Source organism: Aulonocara sp. 'chitande type north' Nkhata Bay, linkage group LG3, assembly GCF_057382095.1.
Source record: "Aulonocara sp. 'chitande type north' Nkhata Bay isolate Kocher_YH1m ecotype deep benthic linkage group LG3, A_spYH_male_GT1.1, whole genome shotgun sequence".
Lineage (NCBI taxonomy): Eukaryota > Metazoa > Chordata > Actinopteri > Cichliformes > Cichlidae > Aulonocara > Aulonocara sp. 'chitande type north' Nkhata Bay.
Genome location: NC_141346.1, coordinates 27,556,935 through 27,577,194, shown reverse-complemented (window position 1 = coordinate 27,577,194; position 20,260 = coordinate 27,556,935). Strand labels below are relative to the sequence as shown.

Genomic DNA, 20,260 nt, shown 5'->3' with positions numbered 1-20,260 from the left:
TCAGAGTAGGAACAGAAATGTGCTATGGGGTGCTCTTGATAACTGTTTTTGTCATGTAACTGGATTGCACTTTGTCAGGCCTCTACCCTAAGACTAGACCATCCTGGGTGTCGCACCTGCAGGCTAAACTCCTGCTGGTCTAGCTCTTAGGGTCACTGAGGCACGCAACCCCCCCCCCCGGACCACATTAAGGTGGTAATCCGTCAGGGGGAAAACAGAAAAACAAAACAACAAACAATAAAATAAAATATTCCTCATCAGATCCTAAACTAAAAACACTAATTAGATGCCCTATATTAAATACATCCAAGCCCAGCAGTAATACTTCTTACTATTGCCAATATTAACTAAACTAAAAAGGGTAGGCAATGTTATTAAAAAATGCAGTTCACCAAGTCTTAAAAAAGTAAAACTCTAAAATAGAATTAAAAAATAAAATAAAAGAAAGAATAAATTAAACTATCCACCCAGATCTTTACAACCAGCAACATAAAATCCATCTTTATTGAATGGCCTAATTCTCAAATACATTTGTAAAATAAAGTAAGAATAAAATAAGATTTCTCAATATAGCCAATATTTACAAAACTAAAAAGGGTTGGCATAGTAATTAAAAACACAACAATTCACCATGTGTTTCAGGTTTTGCTTTAAGCTCATTTGTTTTGCAAGGAACTGAAGTCTGTTTGCAACTAAACAGCTCCACTCTCCTGTCTCCTCAGTCCACTCTACAACAACAGTCTCCTGTTCACCTTTCCAAAAAACTCTTACAGATTCATCCATATCCAGCATATTTGTTATGGACTTCTCATGGACCAAGGTCACCAAATTCCTCTTTCTCTTATGTCACAAAACTAAATAATCTTTGCTAAAATTGCTAATTGCTAAAATTATACAATATCCTGCAGGTACCCGTCTCAAAGGTATGGACACCCACAGTGTGTCTCTTTCCCTCTCTCTGTCTACAAAGCACCTAAAAAAAACCTGAAACCTTTTTGTTAAATATTTGGTAGTCGAGTTGTTTATGATGTTTATTTATGTCTGGGATCATTTATAAGAACAGTCGTCTCAAAGATGTCAACATCTGAACAGGCACTCAAACCACAAACCTGCAGATTATCAGTCTGCTGCTCTGACTTTATCTCAACAGTTAAACATAGCAGAGCAGATCTGCCGCTGAACTCAAACCAAGTAAAACGAGGTTCTTTTCATTCATATTCAGGTTTCCTCAGTTTCTTACTCAGATTCACCTCTTGCTCGTTATGACTCCATCTTTTATATACAGTCTATGAAGTAGTCCTGGTGTAGCTTACCTGCTCAGAGGTGGGTTTTTTCTATACATGAAATTATGACCTGAGTAACTCTGTGTAACTAACATTTTAGTTTATTTCTGATCAGTTATGAATATTTTCATGTCATTTACAGCAACTGCTGATCAGCTTCAATCTCACAGACCGACAGCAGCAGAAAATGGAGAAAGGACCGGTTTCTGCATTTTAACCACCAGATGGTGGTATTGGATTGCATTTGTCCATGTAGTCAACAGCAGTAGATAAGAGAACTATTTTCATTAGATTGTTGTATAAACCTACACAATCTGTAATATTATGTAAATGTTTTTTATTTGTTTTACACACAGCATCCAAAGTGTGCAAAACCCGGAGCTGCAGTTCATTCCTGTGATGCATAAATACCTGCAGCTCACTAGATCTGTGTATTTCTAAACGATTTACTGATTTATTTGATATATGACTGTTCCTTTAATGCTTCATTGTGTTTTACACAATGCTATTGAGAAAGTTACTTGTGTTGGGATGAACTGAGAAGGAGTAAAAACATTTTGACTCATGACAAACAAAGAGGAAATGTCACAAAAAAAGCTCCAAAGTCTCATGTGTAAAACATGTTCTTGTTTTTGAATCTGATATTTACAATAATTTGTGCTGGGAACATAAACTGTCTCAAAATAGTTATAATAATAATATTATAATGAGGAAAAAGAGCAATGAACTAATGATGTCACATGTACATGCTAGAATGGCTTAATGGTGATTGGGAGCTCAAAACCTTTTAGAATCGAAGGGAAAACCCAACAACGGCACCCTGGGAATTTCACCCAGACAATATTTTGTTTCAAAACATGTTAATTATCAAGAAGTAACTCAGGTACGTTATACTTGAGACAGACGTGTTTCAGTGTAAACAATTTGCTGAGAGCCATTTAAAATACATCACATAAAAAGAGCTGAGGATTCAACTGCACATGTGCTGTAAATTAAGAGCTGCGGCTTACTAGTGGGTGAATGGGATGCCATGTAGACAAACTGGTGAGATTGTGATTACAGATGTGCAAAATTTTATAAACCTGTTGTGAGAAATCACTTGGTTTTTTGTTTTTCTTTTTTGTGTGTGTGTGTGTGTGTGTGTGTGGGGGGGGGGGGGGGGGGGGGGGGTTCTACTAGCAGCTGTACAAAAGCACTTGAAGCTTTTGAAATGTTAGCGTAAATGTTTTAATCATAGTCTAAATTTCTCCGGAAGCTGCTGAGATTATATAAAGTCCAGCAGGTAAGCAGAGAGCAACTGTTCTTTGTGTGCTTCACACTGAAAACAAACTGTGAATACGTTGCAATATTTTTCTAAACAGAAGCAGTGTTTACAACTGCACTGGTTATTCAAGCTGCATTAATTTGTAATTTAAACTCATTTCCATTGAATATCAAAATAATTTAAAACCGGACTGTTGTAATAATTTATTTTAAGGCATTTCTAGTTGTGGTGATCTTAGTTTGTATTTGATTCTGTGCTTGTTTTGGTGTTATTTATTTATTTATTTTTTTGGTTAAGGTCTGGTGACAGATACAAATGAAAAAACTATGTGTAAAACTCTGTGCTCAAGTTCTCTGGCTCTATGTGACTTTCAACTTACAAGTATGAATTTTAACCCAATGTTACTTCCTTTCAGCTGATTGGTTGTCATGTCAATCCCCAATTTAACAATCCAACAAAGAAACAGATTGTTGGGCTGTTGGAGCAGTGCTTCATTGAGATTCAGGTCCAGTAAGTAATAAAAGATAAGGTAAAGGTAAAGGTAAAAGGGTAATACAGTTTGAAGATGGAGGATCTCTATATGAATATCCCATAAGGCTCACACAAGCTAGGTCCCTTAACTTTCGGTAGCTGGTGAAAGGATAAAGTTGTGGTATATGTGACTGCTGAGCTCTGTCGTTTCTTTTTTTTTGTTGTTTTTTTTTTGCGGCAGGTCTATGTCCATAGAGCCATTGAAAAGGCTCTGGAAGTCTCTGTATAAGCACGTAAAACTGTGACACAAAAAATTCACAGAACTCGGACATGCACAAAATGTTTCACCTTCATGTGCTGTCTGATTGGATTGTTGAATTTGTGATTGACATGACATTGACCAATCAGCTGAAAAGAAGAAAAAAATATGTTAAAATTCGTACTCCTAAGTTGAAAGTCACACGCAGCCAGGGAACCTGAGGACAGAGTTTTACATGTAGTTTTTTGCTTTGTATCTGTAACCAGACCTTACCAAAAACAATTTGTAACTCGTGTAAATATTTTTTACAAACACACATATTCTCATTTATAGATGCACAAACATAAAAATGTCAGATATTTTTGTTTACACAGTTACAAAACTCAATTCATATTTGCATGCATTTGATTTACAAGTACAAAATATTTATGACCACAACTTGAGCCCATATCTGTGTTTGTCTGCATCTTCAAGGCGTGTTGAGGAGGTAATTTTGCCATTTAAATCAGCTGTGTTGGATCAAGAACACATCTAAAACCTGCAGGTCACCGGCACTCGAGGCCTGGAGTTGCCTACCCCCCAGGGTCCTCCATTCCTGCCTGCTGCACACAACAAACATGACAACTAATATTTTTTCAGTTACAGTCTGACTTCCAGTTTCTACATATTCAGTCCATTCTGCCAACTCTAAGATTGCACTTTTTTATGTATGTTATAGTCTCATGTTTTCATAAGCATCAAAGGGCTCAGCCACACCTCCTCACTGAGGTAAAGTTTTAGTTCTTCCTCTCTCAGACATGCTCTGACAGGTTTAGGAAATCTCTCTTAGTGATAATAATAACAACTTATTATTATTTGGGACATTTTGAATGAAGGGTTTGCATATTTTAATATCATGTTAGGTATAATATATAATAAGTACCATTCTGATTTTCACTCAAACAAAAAAGTTCATTTGACAGTCATGTGTATATATATTTAGAATTCTGCTGATATCAGTAATCATTATTACCGTAGGTGCATTTTCTTTAAGCATTCACATGTTTTCTATCTAAATGCTAACAAAGCACATTTTCAAACCACAAGCGGACTTTCTGATCAGCTGAGCTGAGTGCAGCTGATCAGAAAAATGCTGAGAGAGCGCTTCCCGCACACATGACAAAACTTTGGCGCTTTACTTTGGCAGGAGATCGTGATCAGACACAAGCAAACATGCAGACCGCGTAGTCCACAAGACAGAAATAAAAAGTAAAATGTGTTTGTCACAGATGGAGTACAATTCAAAGATAAAAACAGATCAAATCTGTTCTGTACATACGATCATGTTTTTAAATGTTTATACCGTTAATAAAAGATTTTGTGTTTTGTGTAAAACGCGAACAAAAACACATATCCTTAAATCAAAATCGAGAAACGATGTTTTGAAAACGCTGATAATCCCCATACAGTTACGCGAGGGAAGAAGAAAACTACCCTTTACTTGTATTTAAGATTAAAGACTAAATATTAGCAGAATTATGAATCTGATTAGTCACGTAGGTCAGCTGATGTGACGTATCAGATATGTTGGGTTGGTAGAAGCTCATTACACACATAAACGTTTGTAAGATTGGCCACTCCCACTGGGGGGTGGCTGCTACTCTTGGCTTTTGCGTTTGGCTTTTGACTGCAAGCACCGCCCCTCTGGTTGTGTATAAATGCACAACCAGAGGGGCTCGAGCAGAATACGTGGTAATTCGTTTTCTCATCATACAAAGTTCTGTTGTTCCACTGGCTGCCTTTTCACACTGGAGGTAATTATTATTATTATTATTATTATTATTATTATTATTATTATTATTATTAATAACAATAATAATAAGATATTATTTTCTTGAATACTATTACAGATATTTTGGGTTGATGACCCTTCGTCTTGATGCCAGAGTGAAAAAGAAACTGAAAAAGTAACACAGTCATGTGTGTCACACTGTTTGTCAAAGTCAAGTCAAAGTCAACTTTATTGTCAATTCTGCCACATGTACAGGACATACAGAGAATAGAAACTTCGTTACTCTCAATCCCTAGATAAAATAGAAAATGAACATTTAAATATAAGAGTGATTAAAAATGCAAGTAAAATATTTTAAAGTAAAAAAATTAAATAAATATAATACAATTTTACATATAACAAGAAAGCTATACAATATACAATATAAGGGTAAATGACATTGAGTGCAAACCAGGCAGAGTAGTGCAAATAGGCAAATAGTGCAAATGGAGATTTAGTAATGTACGGTATGAGATAGTGTAACACAAAGTCTTATGAGGTAATGTGGTGTCTGTGGCCTTCAGAATGTCAGAGGAAATGAAACTGTACTTTACCAAAGTTATGGAGTGTGTATTTGGAGGGAAACCCAGGCATTTTATTCAAGTATTATATGCCCTGGCACAAAAACAGTTTTACTGCATATTCTCTGGAACATGTTTGTGCTTTTATTCTCTGTTTAAAGAATTAAGATTGATTAATTTGTTTTTTGGAAGCCCTCAGAGAAGGAAGAATCAGACTTCAACTGTCCAGACTCAGGACTGATGACTCGGGTCAGTAGCTGTGTGAGGTGACAACTAGTGACAACTAAAATAACAAATTCCATTCCCCCGCATGCTCCAGAGTAGTGGTATGACCCAATTTGCAGATTTCCACATAGGCTTGCTCTGACTGTTTTCCACCTTTTAGCTCGTCAACCAAGGGACTGGGAGCAGCTGCCACTGAGGTAAATCAGAAAACAAAGAAAGATTAAATAATACGTGTGACAGTGGAAACTAAAATGTGCGCAGATTTTTAGAATACAGTTTAATGTGATTGTATAAGTAAATTAATGCTAAAACCTAAACCAATTCTTTATTACTCTGTAAATTAAATCCTATATTTAAAGAACGAAACATATATGTGTAGTGTTATGGTTAAGCCTCTACTGCAACACTGATGTTCAATAGATATTACCACTGTGTAGCTGTAACTGCAGCCATCACAAGTATATCCAGTTATCCTAAAATTAACATAAAAAATGTTTTAACTTTAATTATTTAACTTTAGAACATCTGTGAGGTACACCTGAGGGGGATCTTTGGTTGCCAGTCTTGAGGAACACCAGCACATATCCAAACATGAAAGATGGAATGTTGTGGAGAAAAGTGAGGTGTGTGTGTGTGTGTGTGTGTGTGTGTGTGTGTGTTGCAGCCAAACTTCAGGAATAAAGTCAATTTTCGCATCATTAATAGTAGATAAGTTTCCATGTTTAAAGGACTGCCATGGCACAGGATATGTAAGTATCTACACTTCAGTGGATACACACAACAATTAAAAAAACCTAAATACTGGTCAGTTTTTCAAAAGGTATACTGAGTGTCATTGTGATTATAAAAATAAATATACAGTTTGTATGTACTCAATTTCCATATCTTTAAAAAATGTACGCACATTATATGTCACTCATCCAAGTGACTTCTTCAGTCATATGCACATTAGAGATGGATAAATAATATTTGTTTAAATCTATTGCAAAGTTAGCAAAAAGGTTTGTACAACCTTGTGACAGTATGAAGTGTGTGAAACATGATACTTGATCTTGGCTTAGTCAATCTCCTAACAATTAATTGCAACCATTCACAACCACAGACTGGTCTGCTTCATTACAGTTTTCTCCTCTCTGAGCAAATGTCAAGTATAGTGTTGAAGGTTAGCGCTCCAGGATTACAGACAACTTGACCAAACAACTGCAGATATTCTTTTAAATGTAACTTTACTGACCTTTTTCCTTTGTTTAAAAAGACGGATGTGTGGTTGGCCCTGGCAGAACTCATAGTTCAGCAACTGGATTTCTGGAGCAGTGTCTACGCAATGTCATGAAAAAGGCTTCTTCTATCAGGAAGAAGAATTCACTAAAGGACCAATAGAAGGTAATTTGTTTCTGCTTTTTGCAGCAGTCTAAGGTCTGTTGATGGCAGCTTCAAAGCATTTTTTGTTTTTGATGCAAGTTACCCAAAGTGACGCGCCCAGGTTTCGGAATTCCTTCACACTGTCATCTATCCCAGGACATGAATCAAATATGATGAAATGAATGAGGGGTCATTTAGCTTTGATGGAAGTGTAAAATGTTGATCATAAAGGTGCATGAAATGATCTGAGAGGGAGATGCCCTCTTGCCACTTTTCCAAAGTGTTGATGTATGTTAAGTACTGAGATAATCATCAATTCATCAGTTTTTTTTTAAAGTTCTGAGTTTTTACATGTAATTTGTTCTTGTGTATTAACATGTACATGTGCTGTAACCAAAGACTGATTTGAAGTAATGGATATAATATGAAGAATTATATACTTTTTTGTTACTTGCATTTTACTTTCATTGATTTATTTTTCATGAATGTTGCTGTCTATGTTCATGTATCATATGGCAATAAAAGTAGTTTTGAGAAAATCTAGTTTTTATATGCTGAATTTTAAAGTTAGCAGAAATATTAATTCAAATGCTAATGGTAATATAACCCTTGTGATGGGTGCTGAGTTTTGAGTCAATTTTGTATATTAGCCTCAGCTGTAAACACTGGTCAATTTAACCCAATTTTTGGATAGTTATCCTAACCCAGTGTCCTGGGTCAAACCAATAACCCAACCCTGTTAAGTCGAAACAACCCAGCATTGTTTCGGTCCATATTTGACCCAGCACTGGGTTACAAATTGGGTTATTTTTAGCCCAGCATTTTTCAGAGTGTACACTTGTGTAACACAAATGAGACTCTTCAGAAACATCTAAATTAAATCTTCAGTTTAGAGCAGGTAATGTCACTGATCAAACTTCCTGGAGCACTGCAGAAATCAAAGTTGGTTTTGCATGAGACAATCAATAAACTGTAAAGCCAGTTACTGAAATGAACAGAAGAAAACCTCAAAGAAAGACATGAGGACAAAGCAAAAAGGGCAAAAAAAAAAAAAGGCAAAACAGCAGCTCTTCTGTAAATATAGCTACCCTGTTGAAAATCTGTTAACTGTCCATTCAGGCCTAGAATTCTGATCAAACGGCATCACCGAATTCGATAACAAAGAGGCTAATAAGAGGCTTCTGAAGCTACAACCAGCAATCGATGGATGGCTTCAAAGGGAGAAATCTGCAGTAAATCTCTACAAAAACATGAGTAGCACTATTCAGCAAAAATGCAGCAAGTTCAAACTGAGGCAGCAGGGACGTGTGTGACCGAAAGCCCGGATGCGTATGAGGGTTATTCAGCGTAGCAACATGTGATTGGCTTTTTAAATTTTTTTTAAATTTCAGTCTGAATGTTTTACTCATAATCTACATTTCTGGAGTTGGCGTGATTACATTTTAAATGTTGTAAAGTCCTGCAGGTAAAAAGATGCTTAATGTCGATTTTGCACTGAAATATTTTTTTCTGTATTTCTTTCTTTTTTTAAAACATTGCTCTCACTCAAGGTTTGTATATTTCTTGCTCTTGAACATATGCTGCTTCTCATCTTGGATGTCACACTCCTGAAAACAGGGGAGAATCACGTGAGTTATTTTCAGTTTCTTCTCTCATGGAGTAGTTTAATGCAATCAAAAATGAACATAAGTATTTTACAGGACTGCAGTGCATTATCTAACTGCAGAAAAGCATTAGATGATGAACTATACAACTAAAGGGTAAATAGAAAAATAATTAGTATAAAAACAAACAAGCAGAGGCACCTTTATCTGAAGCACAAGCTCAAGATTTTCATCAAAGCCTCCTCACCCTGTGGTCTTGGGCTGAGGAGGCTGGATTCTGTTGCATTTGTACAGAACAGAACAGAATCGTGTTTATTGGCCAAGTATATATGCAGACACATACAGGGAATTTGGTTCCGGTAGATGGTGGCTCTCAAGCACAGCAATGTAAATCACACACACACACACACACGTGTCTATATATACGCATTACACATACATACACAAGCTGTGAAAACCAACTATAAATAACGAATCTAAACTTATATACATAAAATACAGAAATGAATGAGGTGGAATGAATACTACAAAATGTACATAAGGTGCAGCTGCAGTCTGGCAGGGGGAGCAGTGTGACAGGTCAACTGTTAAGAAGGGAGCTGGCGAGGGGAAAGAGACTGTTCCTGTGTCGGGTGGTCCTGGTCTGCAGGCTTCTGTACCGTCTGCCAGAGGGCAGCAGATCAAAAAGTCTGTGTGCAGGCTGTGATGATTTTCCCTGCCCGTTTCCTGGTTCTTGAGAGGTACAGATCCTGGATGGAGGGCAGGGGGGCGCTGATGATCCTTTCTGCTGCCCGTACAGTCCGCTGCAGTCTGATCCTGTCCTGTTTAGTGGCGGCTCCATACCAGACTGTGATGGAGGAGCACAGGACAGACTCAATGACCGCAGTGTAGAACTGGATCAGCAGCTCCTGTGGAAGACTGTACTTCCCCAGTTGTCTCAGGAAGTACATCCTCTGCTGGGTCTTTTTGAGGATGGAGTTGATGTTGGTCTCCCACTTCAGGTCCTGGGAGATGGTTGTACCCAGGAACTTGAAGGTCTTCACAGTTGACACAGGGCTGTCTGATATGGTGAGGGGGAGCAGAGTTGAGGGATGTCTCCTGAAGTCCACTGTCATCTTTACAGTCTTAAGAGTGTTCATCTCGAGATTGTGCTGACTGCACCAGAGTACCAGCTGCTCAACTTCCTGCCGGTATGCAGACTCATCACCATCTTGAATGAGGCCAATGACAGTGGTGTCATCTGCAAACTTTAGGAGTTTGACAGCCGAGTTCTTGGAGGTGCAGTCGTTAGTGTAGAGGGAGAACAGTAGTGGTGAGAGGACACATCCTTGAGGGGCACCAATACTGAGGGACCGGGTTTCAGAGGTGATCTCCCCCAGCCTCACTTGCTGCTTTCTGTCTGTCAGGAAGCTGGTGATCCACTGACAGGTAGCTGGTGACACGCTGAGCTGGGAGAGTTTGGAGGAAAGAAGTTCAGGCACAATGGTGTTAAAAGCTGAACTAAAGTCCACAAACAGGACCCTGGCATAAGTTCCCGGGCGGTCAAGGTGTTGCAGGATGTAATGCAGCCCCATGTTCACTGCATCATCCACCGACCTGTTTGCCCAGTAGGCAAACTGCAGAGGGTCCAGCTGGTGGCCTGTAATGTCTTTCAGATGGGCTAACACCAGTCGTTCAAAGGATTTCATGACCACAGACGTCAAGGCGACAGGTCTGTAGTCATTCAGTCCTGTGATGGTGGGTTTCTTGGGAACAGGGATGATGGTGGAGCGTTTGAAGCAGGAGGGAACTTCACACAGCTCCAGGGATCTGTTGAAGATGCGAGTAAAGATGGGAGCCAGCTGTTCAGCACAGGTTTTGAGGCAGGAGGGTGAGACGCTGTCTGGTCCGGGGGCTTTCCTGGGCTTCTGTACAGCCATGGTTTAACATTTCCAGCAAGATCCAGCATGTTTGTAAACTGATGCAACCACCCTCCATGAAGCTACATGTGGCCATCGGCTTGCTGAAGTAAACCAGAGATTAACGTGGAGGCTGAACTCAAACAGGAGCAGCTGAGAAGCACAAAAAAGCTCAGTGGATATGAGTCTCCATACGAGCCCATGAAAGATGGACTTTGAAAAAAGGAAACTACATGTTTTTACTTTGGTAGTGAAAAAGCTGTCTCTTCATTTGATCATTTGAGCAGTTTCAGATGTTTGGAGAGGTAAATGACAAATTTGTTTATTTGTTTACAGTTTTAATTTTGTGAGTAGTTAAATCTGAAATTTTGTGTTTTTGCTGTTTATAACGGATTAAAATTTTTGGGTTTTTTTGTTATAAAATATGTTATTTTTATTTATTTTACTTCTAGTTAACTTGTTTACTGAAAATGAAATAAAATAATCAGACACAGATATTCAGTTCCTTGTGTCAGTTTCTGTAAATTATCAGTGGAATTGACTGCGATGCACCTAAAATCTTTCCTACAGCACAAGCAGGGTGATGGCCTGGACTGGCAGGTATAATATTTACAGCTGGGCTCTTTGACAGAGGTGGGTAGGAGAGTTACCATTGTTGTAAGAGAGGAAATAAGGAGAGAAGCTTTTCACCTGATGGTGTTGTTATTGTTGTCAATCCTGGATTCTAGAAATCTTCCCAGACATGTTCATTACACCTGAAACTAAGATCTTTTTTGTTTGTGAGGCAGCAGACGAATGTTAATTCTTAAACTACTGAAAGAGTGTTATTTGTACTTTTTTGAGTTTGTTACTAATGTAATGGTTATTTTATTAAAATGTATGTAAAGTTGCTTTGTCACCACTTAAAATAATTAGAGGCTTATTTGTAAGAGCCATTCAATATTTCGTTTATAAAACATGGATCACCAGGGGGATTATATACTAAAGTATTCTCCTGTGTATAACTCATAATGATTTCCACTGAACTCTGTCTATTCAACAGGCTCAGAGCACTCTTGTTTTTCACTCATTGGAGAGTTCTGTGATGTCACTTCCTCTCACTCTCCAGTTTAGGTAGCAGCTAACTGCTAACATAACTATTGATCCAGTGCTGGGACAAATTTAGATTTCCACTTATGTTGATCAGAGAGGTACGGAGCCCCGCAGGGGACATGGGAGAGAAAAAAATTAAGACAGACTTTTGCGATATCTCGCAAAACAAACTTGGGATCTTGCAAAACTTTTGCGAGATCTCGCAAAACTTTTAGCTGCATTCTTCGGACGCCGGCTCGAAGCCAACCGGGAGGTCGAGGCACGATGTGCCGGGAAAGCGGTGTTCCACCCGGCTGTAGTAGGTCTCGACCTAAGAATGCGGCTAAAACTTTTGCGAGATCCCGAGTTTGTTTTGCGAGATCTCGCAAAAGTCCGTCTTAATTTTTTTTTCTCCCATGTCCCCTGCAGGGCTCCGTAGAGAGGAGCTCAATGTGTGAAAAACAAACAGCATCACTGCTCGGTGAATGAAACAGTTTGCATTATCTGATCTTCCAACAGAAAAACTTGACTAAAAACACAAACATTATTTAATATTCATTTATTTTTATCCCTAATGTTTGCCTGACAGGAGCACAGCTCCAGTCCATTTACACAGATTTTTAATCTCACTGAGTTTCTCCTTGTAAAAATAACACTTTAAAGAATTTCAAATCAAATATTTGACATATTTTTAAATTTATAATCATACATTCATTTTAATCACAGGAAAAATAAACAACAGTAACATAGTGATAAACAGGTGATCATCCTGTAAACTCACCGTGTGCTGAGCAAACTGCAGAAAACACAATATTTAAATCGTTTGAGTCAATGTTGGATTTTATTTCCACCAAACTCTGCAGGATCTGCAGGTTTTCATGTCTCTGCATAAAGACCCATCAACATGTGACAACAAAATATACAAATCCATCATATACACAGTATATATTATACAAATACACAGTTAATAGTTCACATTAAGGTCTGTGAGGTCGACATGATTCTCATCAGTAAAGTGAACATGGAGCAAATTTCATCTTCTGACTGAAAACCGACAGATTGACAAAGTTTCCTTTTGAATGAACAGACTTCCATGAAGTTCATGATTTTGTGGATCGTGTCTCATTATTCTGTCCATCACGCTATTAAAGTGAACTCCAACAGTCTCGTTTACATTGTTGATCAAACTGTTTCCACTGATTGATCTGATGAAGTTTTCTGACATCTATTATTAGATGAGTAGAAATCCTGTTTTCTATTCAGACAGTAAATGGATGAAAGCAGCAGAGAAGCAGCAGAGAAGCAGCAGAGCTGCTGTCAGTCCACAGCAGAGGCCGAGCCTTCCTCGTCTCTCTGTGTTTGATGTCTCAGGTTTTCTCTCAGGTTCAGGACAATCCCTCACTGCTGCAGAGACACAAACATCTGAGTCTCTCACATTTATTAAATAAATATCACTATTTGTCACGGTCTGGGGAAGTGAGGAAGGTGGACCCCAACGCACTATTGTGATAATAATAACAACAACAACGGATTGAATTTCTATAGCGCTTTTCGAGACCCTCAAAGCACTTTACAATTTCACTATTCATTCACTCTCACATTGGTGGAGGCAGCTACAGTTGTAGCCACAGCTGCCCTGGAGCTGACTGAGACATGGCACTATATTTACAGTGGAGCAAAAAGGACAGCACAATAATCCCTGTGCGCTCCCTCGACTCCTGTGTCATATCTTCACCCAAAACGCTTTGCTCTGTGCTCTCTGCTCCCGTGTCCTCACACTCCCCATGCCTGCTGTCCACCTGTGTGCCACTCTTGTCCTCTTGGAGTCGACTTCAATGATCCTCTTAAATAGCTCCCCCAACGAGCCTCATCAATAGCAGGTGCATGGCATGGTCTTCTGGTGTGGCCAGCCTCCAAGCTGGGCACCACCCACTAGGCCTGGAGGTGCCTGTCACCCAGCCTACAGGGCACCACCACATCGGCAAACACATGCACTCACTCACACCTGCCTAAGCATACATGCGTACAAGCATACAAGCAAACACACACACGGACAGCAGCACAGTGCACACACATTTCTAAGAAATATAAAAAAGTCCATAACTGCTCAGGGACCCTTGGACGCCCAAGGCCCAGTCCCCAGTTTATCCAAAATAGGTTTCTGTACTGAACATGCCATTAAATTTTTATTAAATCAACTTACCAGTGACGTTTAGCCAAGATCTGCCAGATCTTAACCCATAATCACTCTTCACTTTACAAACGTACAGACCCGAGTCATCAGTCCTGAGTCTGGACAGTTGAAGTCTGATTCGTCCTTCTCTGAGGGCGTCTTTGTCACTCTGGACTCGTCCTGAAAACTGCTTGGTGACCTCTCATTTGGGGCTCTACTCAGCTCTTCCGAGGAGGGTGGCACGGTTCCCCCCCTTTTGGTGGTCCTCCTCGGGTCCTTGTACTCTGGGGCCTCTGGATATCTGGGGCCTGGATCTCCTCCATACCTGCTTCATACCCTGGTGGACGGGGCTATGGCTCCCCACACTCCCTAGCAGATCGTTACATGGAGAAACCTTTGGAATGCAAGCATGCTGATCCACACAGGTATGCACACAGGTGTACACACGGGTGTTCACAGACACGGACTACAGCTTTCTTGGCTGCTGCCTCAAAGCACACTGTGCGCTGTCAATCTTGCGTGCTGCACAATATCGTTTAATATTTAGTATCTACTGTTATCTACTACTAGCTAGTTTATTGTGATAGTGCTGTTTTTTATTATGTTGCTCTTTTTTTGTTTGCTTTCTCTTCTGTTTTTTTTCTCCATACAGGTGATCCAGGTGTTTTGTTTGTTTTTCTTTCTTTCTTCCCCCCTTTCTGACCGTCTCTTCTCCCCTTTGGTTTTCTTTCTTTCTCTCCCTCTCTTTCTTTCATTCTTTCCCCCTGTCCTATCCCACAGTCATGTCTGTCCCGTTTGTAGCAACTGAAAATAAAATAAATTCATAATTATAATAAAGGTCAATCAAATGGACCAATATGGCAAGGCCATGATGATCCACTTGGTAAAATAAATCCGCTTGGCATCTTTCTTGGCCTTAAGACAACAATTCTGAAGGCTACGGGACACAAAAAAAAGAAAAAAAGATTACTTTTATAATATTGTAACTCAGTTACTAACTCTTTTTTGAAGAAGTAACTAGTAACTGTAACTAATTACTTTTTCAAAGTAACTTGCCCAACACTGCTGAGGACTGAATACAGAGTTTAGATCATTTAGCAGAAACACTCAGCAGGGCAGTCCAAACTCACTGCCACACTGGTACTGGGAATTCCACAGTGCTTGTCCTTTTAACAAACACACTCTTCACCACCCTTATTAGGTCCGGTTGAACAGCTACTGTCTCATAATACACGAAGCAAGCAGTGTCCATACAACCTGTAACCTTAGTTTGAGTTAGGGAGGTAAAAATATAAACACATTATGAGGGAAAAATGTGAGTCAAGAAGAAACAGTGCATCATGGGAAGCCCCCAGCAGCCTAGAGCTATGGCAGCATAATTAAGAAAAGATTCAAGGTCACCTGATCACAACCAGGAAAAACTTAAGCCTGATCTTAAAAGTAGAGATAGCGTCTGTCTATTGAATCCAAAGAAGAAGCTGAAGGCTCTGTCTCCCATTCTACTTTTAAATTCCCCAGAAACATGCTTTTCTTTCTAGTCCTTAGTTTTTAGGACATCCTGTTAATAACGAATTACAGTGGTCCAGCATAGAAATAATAAATACTAGTTTTTCAGCATCATTTAGTCTCTCTACCTTTGGAGATAGTGTGCAAATGGAAGAAAGCTTAGTGTTACTTTGGCCCTATCCAGAGTAATCATCTGGTTAGATAAAAAAATTTAAATCTCTTTTTTTATCTGAATTCAGAAGCAGGTCATCCAGGTCTTTATGTCTTTAAGACATTCCTGCAGTTTAACTAATACACCTCCTGCTGTCAGACCTGCAGGATTTAGGCGTGTGGTGTTCTCCTCTGTCTTATAGTGGACAGAAACTATTTTTTGCACAAATAGTTTGTGTGCCTTCTTATTTGATGCAGAACAATTGTTCTGTTAATAGTTTCAAATGGTTATATTTAAAAAACAAACACTGAGGGCTTGGCTGCATTTTTGTACCCCGGCCCCCAGAGAGTTTAAAGTTTTGAATATCCTGTCCTGTTTCACTACCAGGACTGACAAAGCTGAATGAAAGTAAAAGATGAAATACATACGTCTGCTGTATCTTCTTTCACTCTGTACCTGTCTGTTTCATCAGTACCTACAGTACCGTGGAGAAAATGTAGTTTCACTGCATATGCAAACACAGCTGCCACACCTGACTGCCTGAGGTCAGGCTACATACGTTTGTTCCTCTTTCTGTGTTCACTTCAGCTTCATCTCTCCTTTTGGTTTTGTTTCAGTAACCTTAGAGAAACAGAGTAATTCTTTTGGGGTGATTTTATGAGTTATGTTCAAAGGCAGGAGTAAAAATGCTTCTCCACACTTGTTTAAGGCACCGTTACATCAGTACAAATTGATAAAGCTTTTGTGCCACATAGGGGGCAAACTTGTATGAGAAGTGCTTATGTGTGAATTTTGAGATGAAAGCAGAAAATATGATCCCCTCTAATACTGTAGATAAAACGAGTTCATATTTATTGAAAAGTTAAAAAAAAAAAATTATATATATATATATATATATATATATATATATATATTTACACACACATATATATACACATATGTGTATATATATATATAAACACCCAGCACGCCCCTGTGGGCGGTTTATCCTTCAAGCTCGGGTCCTCTACCAGAGGCCTGGGAGCTTGAGGGTCCTGCGCAGTATCTTAGCTGTTCCCAGGACTGCGCTCTTCTGGACAGAGATCTCCGATGTTATTCCCGGGATCTGCTGGAGCCACTCGCCTAGCTTGGGAGTCACCGCACCTAGTGCTCCGATTACCACGGGGACCACTGTTACCTTCACCCTCCACATCCTCTCGAGCTCTTCTCTGAGCCCTTGGTATTTCTCCAGCTTCTCGTGTTCCTTCTTCCTGATATTGCTGTCATTCGGAACCGCTACATCGATCACTACGGCCGTCTTCTTCTGTTTGTCTACCACCACTATGTCCGGTTGGTTAGCCACCACCATTTTGTCCATCTGTATCTGGAAGTCCCACAGGATCTTAGCTCGGTCATTCTCCACCACCCTTGGGGGCATCTCCCATTTTGACCTCGGGACTTCCAGGTTATACTCGGCACAGATGTTCCTGTACACTATGCCGGCCACTTGGTTATGGCGTTCCATGTATGCCTTGCCTGCTAGCATCTTGCACCCTGCTGTTATGTGCTGGATTGTCTCTGGAGCATCTTTACACAGCCTGCACCTGGGGTCTTGCCTGGTGTGATAGACCCCAGCCTCTATGGATCTTGTACTCAGAGCTTGTTCTTGTGCTGCCATGATTAATGCCTCTTTGCTGTCTTTCAGTCCAGCTTTGTCCAGCCACTGGTAGGATTTCTGGATATCAGCCACCTCCTCTATCTGCCGGTGGTACATACCGTGCAGGGGCCTGTCCTTCCATGATGGTTCCTCGTCTCCCTCCGCTTTCTTGGGTTTCTGCTGCCTGAGGTATTCACTGAGCACTCGGTCAGTTGGGGCCATCTTCCCAATGTATTCTTGGATGTTCGTTGTCTCATCCTGGACTGTGGTGCTGACACTCACCAGTCCCCGGCCCCCTTCCTTCCACTTAGCGTACAGCCTCAGGGTGCTGGACTTGGGGTGAAACCCTCCATGCATGGTAAGGAGCTTTCTTGTCTTTATGTCAGTGGCTTCTATCTCCTCCTTTGGCCAGCCTATTACCCCAGCAGGGTACCTGAGGGTACGGGCAGGGCGTACGTGTTGATGGCCCGGATCTTGTTCTTACCATTCAGCTGACTCCTCAGGACTTGCCTGACCCTCTGCAGGTACTTGGTGGTTGCAGCTTTTCTAGCGGCCTCTTCATGGTTCCCATTCGCCTGCGGGATCCCCAGGTACAACATCAACAGTACCCTAAGAGCCTGTTGATCTTGACCCTATATATATATATATATATATATATATATATATATATATATATATATATATACACACACATAATTATTACATTACTTCTGTGTTGTTCATTTTCACAGTTTCATGTAAAATAATATTTTATGAACTTTGTACCAGTAGTAGACTTACACATAATAGACTAATAGATGGACTAATCAAGAAGGCAATTAATCCAGCGCCCTGTTTTTCTCCTCAGATTTAGCAAACAAAAACAAAAAGAAAGCAGTATTTGAATAAAAAAAATGAGTTCTCCATATTTTTGTTCTAAATTCAAATGACAGTTCAGTCTTTAAAATATCCTACTTTAATCTCTCTTGCTTTCTGCTGACTCTTGGTGTGAGCTCCTCACTGAAGCTAACACACTGAAAGGAACAATGGTATATTATGCATGTTTATGTAATATTACAGTTTTACAGTGTCCATTTGTATCAGCAACAATAACAGAACTTTGAGCAAGTTAATCACAAAAAAGTCAGACTAGTCAACAAACATGAGAAAAAACAGCAATTTACCCAGACTGCTGGATTTTTACATGAGACACTTTTTCAGAATAACAAGAACTATTTTTCAATAAGGTGCTTCAGTAGCTCTGGTTTCAATACAATGAGATCCTTACAGTTCCTCTATGGAATCATTTTACATCATTTTACATTTTTTATTTTAATACCGTCCTCCACCAGCCCAGCTAAATTTAACATAGTTTTCTCACAACACTCTTTGGACTTCTACACAGAGAAAGTTCATAACAATTCCTCTTTTAAAATCAGGTATTTATTTATGCTGTAAACCTTAAAACAATAACAGGGAAATGAGTGCATGATTTAAATATAATATTTATAATTATTTTGTTGAGTCCAGACACACAAATCTTAACTACCTTATCTGTGTGTTAAGGTAATTTGGTATGAAATATGCTTTTTTTATATTCCTTATTTTATCTAAACAGATGTTGAAGATACAGAAGGTTGATTTTTTGTCTCAGCTGAAATGCTTTGATAAGATACAAAATGCCGTTCTTTGAGAAGGTTTCGTTTTTGTTGGTTTGTTTTCCTTCTAAAAATAAAATAAATTGTACCACAGATGACACAGATGAGCAGTACAGCTGCTAATATTCCCACTATCAATCCAACAGTGCTGAAGCCTTCTTTAGTCTCTGGCTGTGGATGCACAGTTGGCGTCTGAAGATCAGACTTGTAAAAAGCTGATGGAAAGGACATAGAAAAAAAATATTACTTCAAACCAGAGTGAGATATCCAACAGGTTTTAACTTGAACTGAACTATGTTCGCTGGTATGGACAAAGTGTTAGAGTTGTACATGACAACCAAATAATAAACATCTCACACCCCTCCAATTAACATGGCAGTCAGTGTAACAGGCAACCAACTTTGAAAATGGAAAGAATACTAAACATCAACTTACCACTGACATTGAGTTGACATTTGGAAGAGTATGCGCAATCATCTGTCAGCACTTTACAAACGTACAGACCCGAGTCATCAGTCCTGAGTCTGGAAAGTTGAAGTCTGATTCGTCCTTCTCTGAGGGCGTCTTTGTCACTCTGGACTCGTCCTGAAAACATTTCATCCTGACACTTTGACACCTCAACACCTTCACAAACAATATACACAACTTTACGTTTAACTATAGTTATTAGTTCACAGAGGATGTCCATGTTGATCCAGGATGTGCCAAGTTTGGTTGAGAATTCTAGTGTGATGTTCTGGTTCTCCTGTGCCTGATAGGACGTCTGTATCACATTCTGCTCAGGTTGTACTATTGAGAAGACAGAGGTGGAAAAAGCAGTGCACAGGGTGACAATTTAAAAAGGGCTTAAAGTATAATGAAAGGTCTCAGCAGCCCAAATCCAGGTCTTGAGAAATAACCCTTTTCAGTGCAACAGGTGTAACCATAATTTGAAAAACAAATACCAACAATTTCCACCATATGAGCTTACCAATGTCAGCGAGATCATTTATGTCAGAGCTTTCAGTGTTCCCTTCACACCAGTACAGACCCGAGTCATCACTCCTGTGGCTGCACTGTTTGATTCGTCCTTCTCCGAGGGCGTCTTTGTCACTCTGGACTCCTGGAATCATTTTCTGAGACTCTGAAACCTCAACACCATCATGAACCTGATACAGAGCTGAAATATTATGTTAGGAGTTTTGTTGTAAACATCCACTCCAGTGTGATCTAAAATCTAAGCACCAGTGAAAGGTAGATCCAGAAAGATAAATGTAATAAATTCTGTTAGTGAGGTGAAATAGTGTTAATAAAGTGAAGCCATAAACTAACCATAGATGAACATGGACAGCAGGATCACCTTAGGCTTCATCTTCTCTCTGTTTGGGAAAATATTTGACATGTAACAAT

At 39.4% G+C, this 20,260-nt stretch overlaps 1 protein-coding gene and 1 long non-coding RNA gene across 3 annotated transcripts; one reads left to right on the top strand and one right to left on the bottom strand.

Moving 5' to 3' along the window:
* Positions 1–5,010: 5,010 nt before the first annotated feature.
* LOC147334945 (uncharacterized) lies at positions 5,011–7,725 on the top strand. 2 transcript variants are annotated; one of them, XR_015128498.1, is made up of 5 exons: positions 5,015–5,070; positions 5,801–5,857; positions 5,994–6,030; positions 6,354–6,451; positions 7,089–7,713. It is a non-coding gene; the product is annotated as an uncharacterized LOC147334945 (long non-coding RNA). The 2 variants fall into 2 exon arrangements; XR_015128499.1 differs by having other exon boundaries at positions 5,011–5,070; positions 5,167–6,030; positions 7,089–7,725.
* A 4,773-nt stretch (positions 7,726–12,498) lies between these two features.
* LOC147334944 (uncharacterized) lies at positions 12,499–19,983 on the bottom strand. Its single transcript, XM_086286027.1, has 3 exons — positions 19,842–19,983; positions 19,307–19,660; positions 12,499–13,172 (listed from the first exon to the last, which is right to left on the bottom strand). The coding sequence occupies exons 1-3, from the start codon at positions 19,981–19,983 to the stop codon at positions 13,024–13,026; spliced, it is 645 nt and encodes a 214-aa protein (XP_086142153.1). The 3' UTR covers positions 12,499–13,023.
* Between the last annotated feature and the right edge of the window lie 277 nt (positions 19,984–20,260).